At 31.5% G+C, this 11,698-nt stretch overlaps 1 protein-coding gene across 2 annotated transcripts in view; it reads right to left on the bottom strand.

Annotated features, from left to right (window-relative positions):
• Positions 1-10,212, bottom strand: part of LOC110020262 (putative threonine aspartase) — a gene marked incomplete at its 5' end in the record, with an annotated part of 19,033 nt that extends 8,821 nt beyond the window's left edge. For both annotated transcript variants that reach the window (XM_020718305.1, XM_020718314.1), the window contains 2 exon segments: positions 1,790-1,953; positions 10,040-10,212. In XM_020718305.1, the coding sequence (XP_020573964.1) occupies positions 1,790-1,953; positions 10,040-10,212 (337 nt within the window).
• Positions 10,213-11,698: the final 1,486 nt, after the last annotated feature.

Here is an 11,698-nt window from a genome sequence, read left to right as displayed (position 1 = left end):
CATATATATATATATATTCAAAAGGAATGGTCGGAGCGGGTCATCCCTCACACCTATAATTCGAGCACCACACCCTAAACTCGGGGGAAATCGAACTCCAAACCAGAGGGGACCTATAACTAACAAACAGATGTCCGACTAACTGATCTAAGTAGATATATATATATATATATATATATATATATTTGTGTGTGTGTGTGTGCGTCACCAGACATGACCTGCCTTTTCCGCTTTAATATATTAGCCCTTGGGTTTTTTCTATATATATATATATATATATATATTTATGTGTGTGTGTATTTTATACGCATGCCCGACAAAAACGAAGAAACTATAGATGTGGATATTTTCGGACGACAAAATTGGACTTGCCCGAAAAAAGGGGGCAACTGATATGTCACCGACAAATTTTCATTATCCAACACAAATCTCGAGATAATCTTTTAAACAAAAAATATTCAAACTTCAAGTAAGAGTCATCCAGAGCTCCGATTTCATCAAACTTATAATCAAATTGATAGGCTCGATTTCATCGAACCACAGTCGACCGCCGTTGAACACTATTGTCGTCGTCAACCACCACTGATCGTGTTTGATCGTCGTTGGCCGTCATCGATCACCGTCAATCACCGTCAACTATCACTAACCGAAAATTGTTAGTCGACGTCGTAACTTGAAAAACCAAGTTTGATTCTTACAACTAGGTCAGACATCGTGATTTTTATCCTTCACAGTTTTTTCGCAAAACTTCTAGTGTCATTACTGATTGTTTTCTTTCACCTAAGTGTGCGTTGAATTATTGTGCAACGCTAAGACGATAATCCATCACTCTATCGCCGCGAATTTTCTCACGCATCAATTTGACGCCGTCTGTGGATAACTTTCAATCCCACCACTAAAGTATTTAGCGGACACAATACTCGTGACAATGAAGCATCCCACTCCGACACCCATCATTCCAGGGAGCAATCATGAGGGAGCAATCATGAGGCCAAGGGCAGCATGCTTCTTCATCTTCCTATACTGGAAGACAAAATCCATTATTCTATTGTCATGACTTTTTTAGCACGCATCACTTCCAATCTAATATAATCACAACCATACTAGTTTATAGTAAAAAATTTAGTCCATAACCTAAATTATAGTTTAGAGTTTGACAATAAGACTATATTTTCTAATTTAGCCCGGTCCAAAATAAATACTAGAGTCAAAATTCAAAATTTCAAATTTTGATTGGATTTTGATTTTTTTTTAACACATGCTTGCACCCATATGTGCTAGTCCTTGAACTCGAGATCTTATGTTTAAAGACAACTCTCAACTATAAGTATAAATAATCTGCATAGATTGGAATTTGGATGTTGAATTTGATGGGCAAATCAATTCATATTTTACCATTAAACGGAACTCAAGATTTTAAGAGAATTTTTAAATTATTTCATCCTTGGCACAGTTCCAACCATATCTCATAAATTAAAATAGAAATTTTGGGAACCAAAAATTGAAACTACATATAAAGCAAAGCAAATTGGCCTAACAACTACAATCTGGTTTGAATATTAGTTATTTCTAACTACAGCACACCCATAGCACATATATTTAGGAAAAAAATCAATTATTTACAAAACCTCATCAAGTCAAACTTCAGTTCAGTTTGAATATGAAAAAAATAATGATAAGAAATGCCTAGAATCCTGTATCATCCATCAAAAATTCAAGTTCAATAAGAGGATTTAGATTTTATATTCATCAAGAATTCATGAGAATTTGGATGTGAAATAGCTCATACAATGATGTTGATAAGCAGCATTCACGAGCAGCAAAACCTCTCATAAGATACTCCCCAGCACCAGTAGCACAACAACCAACATTGAATGGTGTTCCAAATGGATCTTTTGATGATGCCCAACAACCTGAACCATACATGGCTGCCAAACCAATGCGCCCATCAACCTGTAAGCGACAGGATTAATTTTCTAGCAATTATGAGAGATCAAATTATCTTTCTCTTCGCTTTTGATTTTCTTAATGTTGCATATGTTGTCTTTTAATTTTATCTGAAGGGTAAACGCCAGGCTTTTCAATCAAAAATGAAATATTATAAAAAATACATGATAAATAAACTGCAAACAAATATGCATACCAATCTGAGCAAATTTATCAATTTATTTCTCACTAAACCTCAGCAACACAATAAGAAAACATGCGAATGAACAAAAGCTGGCAAGCAGTTCAAACTGAGCATATAAAACTAAGTCAGAAATAACTAAGACCAAAAAACTTCACAAGCGCATCAAAAAATTGTAATATAAATGTATATTTACAATGTCACACTTCTTTACAACAGTTATTTCAGTCATCAGAATGTATTACCGACCAAGCATACTGGATGTGGTGGATTAAAATCCATTGTTAATCTACCGGTAAACACCGTCATTGTCCGGTTCTGAGCCCCGGATACGAAAAGTGAAGGGTTGAGTCAGGTAATCAACATAAAATTTTGTGGAAAAACCGACATAAATCATTGTGTCAATGCTAGGGAGTCCCTTGTCATTGTTAATCCACTAGTAAACACTATCATTGTCAGGTCCTAAGCCCCAAATGCAAAAAGTTGAAAAGATTACGTAGTCGGCAGCCAACGAAAATTTTGTCGAAAAACTACGACATAAATCATTTAAATTATTGTGTCAATGTTAGAGTGTTCCCTGGAGATAACATGTTTGTACTTAATACAGTAAAAAGAAAACAAGAGCTGTTCCACCGATGCTCAAATGTAATGTAAAATAAGCAAGGGTTCCCATATGATGGACGGATGCAAGCAAAGAACTAGATCTATGAAATTAATATAATGATAGAAACTTGGAATATAGGTACTCGCACGGGTAAATTAATGAAATTAATAGATATTATGATTCATAGGAAGATAAATATCTTATCCATTCAAGAAACTAAATGAGTTGATGAACAGGCTAGGGGAATAATAGCTTAGGTTTTAAACTTTGATCTTTAAGCAGAAGTACTAGAAATGGTGTAGATGGAAATTATAGATAAGAGTATGAAATATAATATTATAAAAATTAATCAAAATGGAGATATAAGTATAGTTTTAAAAATTATTGTGGATACTAATACTATTAATTTTATTAATGCTTATGCCCTCCAAATAGGATTTGATATATGGTCAAAAATAAGATTTATAGACATAGAAGAATTAATACAAAAGACACCTCTTGAAAATTAATTTTTATGAGAGGTAATTTAAATAGACATATGATAGAGTGATAAAAGATCTTAGAAATATTTATAACAGTTATAATTTTAGAGTGACTAATAAATAAGACAGCCATATTTGATTTTATTGTATTTTATGATTTTATTATTTCTAATACTTTATTTAAGAAAAGAAATTAGTGTATTATTATTTATAAGAATGAACCTAATAAAATCTAAATTGATTATTTCCTTATGAAAAAATAGATTGTGGAATTTGTATAGATTATAAGGACATTCCAAATGAAATTTAAGTACCCAACTTCAATTATTGACTTTGGATTTTAAGATGAAGGGTTGAATAATGAAAAATACAATAAAATATTATCATAGAATAAGATTGGGGAACTTAAAAAACAGATAAGAATATTTTTATAAGTAAACTTCAACATCTTAAGATTTGGGATGTTCGAGAAAAAGCTAATACTAGTGGGATAAAGTAATAAAAACTAGTAAACAAGCTGCAAAAGATGTGTTTGACAAATCGAAAGGAAAAAAATCTTATGAATAAAATAAGTTTTAATATAATAATAATGTGCAACAAAAGATAAAAAATAAAAAACTTTGTTATAAAGACTGGTTTAGATGTAAAAATTTAAAGAATTAGAAAAAATATAAGATAATTCGTAGGAGTCCAAGAGAACAACTTGTGAAACTTAGAGTTCTGCTCTTAATGATTTTTATAATATATTAGTACATAAAAGTGAAAGATATATGTATAAACTAGTCAATCAAAGAGAAAAAAAAAAAAAGTAAACGTGGTTCACATAAAGTGTATCAAAAATGAAAATTAAAAAAAAAATTTAGATGAGGATATTCAACATATGTGAGAGATATTTTGACAATTTTTTAATAAATATTGTGAAAATACGATAGATTTTAGTGTATTAAAATCATAAATAATAAGAAACTTCTCATTTCCTCCATCAAATTAGTAAAACAAAAATTAAGGAAGCTCTAAAGAAAATAAAATGTGAAAAAACAGTAGAACCTAATGGTATGCCAATCGAAGTGAAAATGCTTAGGAGAACTGAAAAAAATTTTGCATACTAGAATTTTTAATATTATTTTAAAAACTAAAAAGATTCATGATGAATGGACAAAGAATATATTGATTCTGATTTTTAAAAATAAAGGGGATGCACAATAATATGCATGCAAATTATAAAGGAATTAAGTTAATGTATTGCAAATTAAAGTGAAAGGAGAGAGTAAAATTGAATATAGGTTACGACGTGATACAAAAATTTCTCAAAATCAATTTGGATTCATGCCAAGCAAGTTTATTATAAAAGCTATACATTTGAGAGTTTTGTCGAATAAATATAGAGAGAATAACGGGAATTTACATATAATTTTTTTTTTAATTTAGAAAAAAGTTATGAGTAAAAATATATAAAAAAAGATAAAAGATAAGAAGGTTTGTTATAAAGACTAATTTAAAAGTAAAAGCTAAAAGAATTGAAAAAAACATAAGGTAGTCCGTAGAGGATCCAAGAGAACAATTTGCATAGTAAGAATTCTGTTTTTAAAGATTTTTATAATATATTAGATAAAGAAGGGTAAAAAATATATGTATAAACTAGTGAAACAAAGAAATAAAAAAAGTAAAGACTTAATTCAAATGAAGTGTACTAAGAATGAAAATAAAAAAGTTTTTTTTCTTATATGAGAATATTCAACATATGTTAGTGAGATATTTTAATAAATTTTTAATAAATATTGTGAAAGTACGATCGATTTTAGCGATCTTAAAACCATAAATAATAATAAAGCTTTATTTTCACCGTCAAATTAGTAAAATATAAATTGAGGAAGCTATAATGAAATAAAGTGTGAAAAAATTGTCAAAGCTAATGGTATTCCAATAAAAGTAAAAATACTTAGGACATCTGAAAAAACAATTACTTAACCTTTTAATATTATTTTAAAAGCTAAAAAGATTCATGTTGAGTAAAGAAAGAATATATTGATTCTTATTTTTAAGAATAAAAGGAATGCACAAAAGTATGCATGCAAAATAATCAAGGAATTAAGTTAATGTGACATACATTAAAGTTATAAGAGAGTAATTGAATATAGGTTACAACGTGATACAAATTTCTCAAAATCAATTTGGATTTATATCGGGCAAGTTTATTATGGAACCAAACATTTATTGAGAGTTTTTTTGGATAAGTAATAGAGAGAATAAGGAGAATTTCCATATGATTTTGTTGATTTAGAAAAAGCTTATGATACGGTTTCAAGATAGGTATTTTGGAGAGTTTTAAAAAAGAAATGTGTTGATATTGCTTATATCCAAGTCATTAAATATATATATATATATACACACAGGAAGGGTTGACGAAGTATTTTCTTATTTCAATTGGTTTGCATCAGGGATCGGCTTTAAGATAATATATTTTTGCTTTAGTTACAGATGTTTATACTGAAAAGTTACAGGAGGATGTACCTTGGTGTATGTTTTTCGCAAATGATATTTTTCTCGTGGATAAGACTAGAGAGAGTTCAAAAAAAAGTTGAATTATGGAGATCCACTTTTGAGTCTTTTAGGCTTCCATTTTAGTAGATCTAGAATTAAATATATAGTATACAATTTGAGTAGTAGATCTAGAGTCAGGGTTGTAATAATCGGAGATCAAGTAATTAAAATGAGTGAACATTTCAGATATCTCAAGTTTATTGTTCAAAGTGATGGTGATATTGTTGGAGATGTTATCGGTAGAATTAAAGTTGGATAGTTGAAGCGGAGGAATGCATCGGACCTATTGTGCCATGGAAAACTACCGCTTAGACTAAAAGGAAAATTTTATAAAATGGTCGTGAGAATTGCAATGCTTTATGTCGTAAAATGTTAGTCTGTAGAAGAGAAGCATAAAATTAAGTTAAGTGTTGTTGAGATGATTGCTCAGGTGAATGGGTAGTTTTACACTTAAGACACAAAATGCGAAACAAATATATCCGTGAAAGGGTTGGAGTAGCCACAATGACACACAAGATGAGAGAGAATCGCCTTAGAAGGTTTGGTCACAATAAGTGTCAACCATTTGATGACTCTATTGAGAGAGTAGATGTTTAAGATTTGACTTGGGCTAAGAAAAGTAGAAGTAGACCTAAAAAAAAAACTGGGGCTTGTTGTACAAAAATTATCTTAATTGACTTGGGCTAAGAAAAGTAGAAGTAAAAAAACTGGGGCTTGTTGTACAAAAATTATCTTAATTTATTGAAAATATATGAAAATATGACACTCAATAGGATAATGTACAAAAAGGATTCATGTAGCCGACCTCACTTAGTGGGATGAAAGCTTGTTGTTGTTAATAAGCAGCAACTCAAAATTCCGGCGGAAATGTCATAATTTTCTATGAAAGCTTGTTGTAGTGTGAATCCCTTAGTATTTTGCCGGAAATAATTAGTTTCCCTGTAGTGTGAATCCCTTAGATGATGAAGTTATGATCAGCTTGTTGTAGTGTGAATCCCTTAGATGATGAAGTTATGATCTATAATATGTATATCCTTAAAAGGTTTTCAGTTGTATGAATTCGCCACAACAATATTAGGTTTAGGACAGGGAAGTGTGGGTCCTAATATTAAAGAACAAACCATAATAATGGTGAAAACCTCATAAAATGTACAAACTAAAAGTTCAGAAATTTCACCAAAGTCAGCTAGAGGAGACACATATTGAAGACTGCATAAAAAGAGAAATCCCAATAATGTAGTGCATGTTGGGGTCTAAGGTTTACGATGCACATCAAACATACACTGAAGAATTAGATGAGAATAATCGAAGCAACTTGACTTATAAGTGGTTTGCTAATTCTAATTGAGCAAGTGCTTCAAAGAGTTAACAAACAAGTTATTGAATAAGAACTTAGTTTTTCATATAAATTTATTAAAAATTGATTGGATAAAACTAAATGAGTAATATAATAAATTTTAAAAAGTTTTAAACTAATTTATACCAATTATATAAGATAATATATAAGTTGTTGGTAAGCTTTCTTGTAAACAAATAATATAAAGAAATAAGAAGAGATTGTACTAAATTAAAATGCATATATATTGTCATTACCTAATATACAATTAAATTTAATTTAAATAATATATCATATATTAAATGAGCTATATTTGAGCTAACTATATAGCATTTAACAAGCCACCTGTTAAAAAATAAACAAGTTTGTTTGTGAACATAAATAAACCATTTGGACAGTGTGTATGTTTGGTTCATTTAATATTCAAATTTTTAAAAAACGTTCACGCTTGTTCATTTATTAAATTGAACAAATTTGATAAAGTATTAATCAAGCTAAGTTTGAGTAATTCACCGAGTGCATTGGTTCACTTATAGCCCCACATATACTTGAGGATTTCAACCAAACCGACTTCTACGGCAAGCAACTTTAAAGATAACATGTTTATAAATATAATACATGAGGATTGTAAGAGAAAAATTATAGCTGAATAAATTTTTCAGGCCACCCTTCAATATTTTGTGCCTTGGATGCTTCGTTCTTCAAGGTCATACAAGTGAGGTTGTAAATTATCAAATAAGTTATCAAATTATATTGATGTAAGACCTAAATTTCTTTAGTGATCTCTAACTGTGTTCTCTTTCTTCTTCATAATATGTTAATAGTTTCGCTATTGTGATTGATTTTAGTCCAAAACAACCACTATAAATTTTCCACTTGCAATGACCTTAATCAAGCTGTGATTTCGTGGTTTTGATTTTCTAGATCCGACTTGATGGTTTTTTATTCAACATCATCATGCCATGCTAAGCTATGTGTGTCCTTGCAAATTTGAACCAAAATGACTTCTCAGACAAGTGGCTTTAGGGAATACATGTTTAAAAAGACAATACTTTGCAAAGGTAAAAGAATCTTTGTCGCTTGAAAAAAAGGTTTCCTCTCAAATTTTGTGCTATGGATGCTAAACTCTTCATGGGTCGTGAAAGTGAGATTACAATTTTTTGGAGGAAGTTATCAAATAAAATAGAAGGATTGGTTCTTTTAGTAATTGATTACCCTGTTCTTTTTCTTCTTCATAATTTATTAGAAATTTTGGCAGTATGATCGAAATTAGTCAAAACAACCGCTACAACTAATTTTGTTGTAATTATGGAAACTTTAATCAAGTTGTCATTTCAGAGTTCTATTTTTCTAGCTGAATTTCTATGATTTAGATTATTTCTAAATTCTTATGTGAATGGATTTCTTGTTTTTTTCAGTTAACATTAATAAATAACAATGGACGTGATTTTGTAAAATTCCCTCCACATTATCAACCCAATACTTTTTAGTAATTTGCATGAATGGTCCGCATGGCTTAGCAAGCAAACACAACTTGTGAACTAGAGATTACAGTCTTAAATCAACTTCAACAAACATGATTAGTAAAATAATAGCAAATAGACATCATACAGCAGTATATTTTCTTTATATTTTGTATGTGATTATTCACATTGCCCCATATAGTTCATTAAAGGTTATGATATTCCCACTGAAGAGATTTTTTTAATTATTAATACAAACCCCATGAAAGTTTTTGTTTAAGAGATTTTTTTTAATTATTAATACAAACCCCATGAAAGTTTTTGATTTGAAGCAGATGGTTTTTATTTGAAGCAACGATAGACAGTCTGGCAGTCTTATCATTACATCATTGTTGACAACAATTGGCCTGCTACACCCGCCTAGCCAAAAGGTAAAACCAAGACTAAAAATTCAAATCATATATATTTATTACATTTGCTTAGTTCTGTAGTAAAATTGTGATTGATGGTGCTTTTTGCAAATTTTTACTAACAAAATTAATCAGCTGGTTGTTCTTTCTATATGGGTTTCCAACTGAAGCCCTGATTACATTCCAATTTGATTAGAATAGTTTTACTTGGCTACCCTATTTCCTTATTCAATTGGTTGTGTTACTTTAATTGGTACTCAACTACTTGGTTTCCTTCTATTTTTTGCTATTGCACTAACCAAGGTTTTGAAATTGATTCACATAACTAGAAATGGGATTTCAAAGTTGAGAACTTAACTGTTTTGCTAAAACTAAGGTTATAAAAATGTTGTTTTAGCTGCAATAAAAAGTTATTAAATTGATACTTGTAATTTTAGGACAGGTCATTAAGAATTATAAAAGAATATTTATTGATTTTGCTCCCTTTTGAGTTATAAATAGGATCATTTGAGAATATAAAATTCATTAAGTGGCACAGCAAAATTTAATTTTACTCTAAATTATTCTGTGAGTTGTTGTGTGGATTCTTGAATTATACTTCAAGTATAAATGTGTAAGCTTTTGAGAGATGGTTCTGCTTGTAGCAGCCTTAGGCCTGATAAATTTGGTTATTTATTTCCTCGATCATTTTTATAAATTATTTTTTGATTTGATATGTTTGCATTACAACTTGACAACCTAATAAAAATTGTTATTTATTTTATGTTTGTTCTCAATTTTTTTGAGAAATTTTCAGATTTAAGGATTTTAATATTATAGTTTGAAACAATTATCAGTGAATTCTAATTTGGCTTCAAAACAAAAAACTGTTTACTTAAAGTTAAATTGAGAGCTTCGGTGTTTCTTTGGCATTTCATTCTAGGTTTGTATTACGGAACACTACAGCCTAAGATGCACTGCATCACTAATCCAAATCACTATATCTGCAAAACAAAAGATAACAATAAAATTCCTAAATAAATAACTGCTGAAAAAAAATAAATAAAATAACAAAATAGAGGCAACAAATCATCACCTTCAAAGCAATTCCCCCACTTGATGCGCCTGATGCTACATTCCCAAAAGCATCAACGCAAATAACTCCCACTGTATCAACAATATAATCTTCATCAGCTTTATACTTTGAATGTCTTTCTGCACCACAATCTCCAGCTTCTCTTCCAAGATCAAAAGATTGATCATCAATCACTAACAGGAAACAAGCAATATAATGGTCAATCAGTGATATTGTAAAATGTATCCAGCTTCTTCCCATCTATAGTTTTAAAACTAATTGCATCTGAAAAAAATTGAAAAAATATTTTTATTTCTCATTGCACCCTAAGCATTATACCTTACAACAAGCATTATACCATCAGTAATATATATATATATATATACATGTATGTATGTATCTTTTCTTTTTTTGGGATTTTTGTGTGTGTTGCACCGTGTGAGTAGGGTGTCTTTTTTGGGCTCACTTATACAACCTATCTGTATCTTTTCTATTTTAATATATTAGCCATTGGGCTTTGAAAAAAAAAAATGTATATATATATATATATAATATTGTGACCGGCATACGGGTCCACAATCTAGATAACTAGAATGATGTCGGGCTGTAGGGGAGGCCAGCTAAACCGTCTTGGAGAGGTTCCAGTTCAGCCTGGACAGGCAGGCCTTCCCGCCAACTCTACCCCCCTTTCCTTTTTCAATCCCCTCCTATTCCTATCTATTTATGTGTGTCTGCTCGAATTAGTTTTATGTTCTGTGTTTTCTCTTTCATATTATATGCAAAGTCTTCTTCCACTTACTAGAGTTGTATCCGACGACACGTGGTGTTTCGTTTGTATCCTGCTCTGAAGTGGTGTTGTATCCTCTCTGATTTCCTTCCTACTCTCTTCCTTACCTTCCTTAGCCACCAGCCACCACCACCACCTCATTGTTCCCCCCTTGACACCCCCTTTCCTGCAGCCAACCTCTTGTCCACCTTATCCAGCCGTCCAACCTGCACATCCACCATCCCTATCTCATCTGCACAGCCGTCCAACCTGCACATCCACCATCCCTATCTCTTTCCTAGAAGTGCTAAAAGCCCCTCCGGCCATCCCTCTACAGTCATGACCCTTCCCATGCTACCTCTTGTTGTTGTCGCCACCTCTTTTCCACCCTACAATTGTCGTCAACCCCCTTTATGATGACCCGTTTCATGTGACGATCCGTTTCTGAAACGGAAGAAACCAAAGGAAAGGGGGAAGATCAATCGAGTAGTCGGGAAGCCAGAGAGGAGGAATATGAAGGGAAAAGAAAGAAGTTGCAAGGGGATCCAAAGCCTACGCAATGAGTTCGCCTATAAAACAACACACCAGAGGCAAGATTTACTAACCAGAAGATTGGAAAGTGAGAGAGACGAGCACAAGCTAAGGTTTCTCTGTAACCAAATGAGCGTAAGAGCAGCAACAGTGACGGTGTCGAGCAAAGAAAAAGGATTCAACGTTGATAATGAGTCGTAATTGAAGGAGTTCTGACAAACTTGTGTGAAAAAGAAGCGAGGAAGGTGGGAGCAGCAAAGGAGCTCGTGCCCCAACATACCGACGAAAAAGAAGAGGAGAGAAAGGAGCATCACAAAAGAGGAGGGAGGGTAGAGCTTGTGCGCTGTCAAGCAGGAAAAAATATTACCTCATGAGTACTGATG

Source organism: Phalaenopsis equestris, unplaced genomic scaffold, assembly GCF_001263595.1.
Source record: "Phalaenopsis equestris unplaced genomic scaffold, ASM126359v1 Scaffold000002, whole genome shotgun sequence".
Lineage (NCBI taxonomy): Eukaryota > Viridiplantae > Streptophyta > Magnoliopsida > Asparagales > Orchidaceae > Phalaenopsis > Phalaenopsis equestris.
The sequence above is the reverse complement of the archived record's forward strand: the minus strand, read 5'-3'. Positions and strand labels throughout refer to the sequence as shown.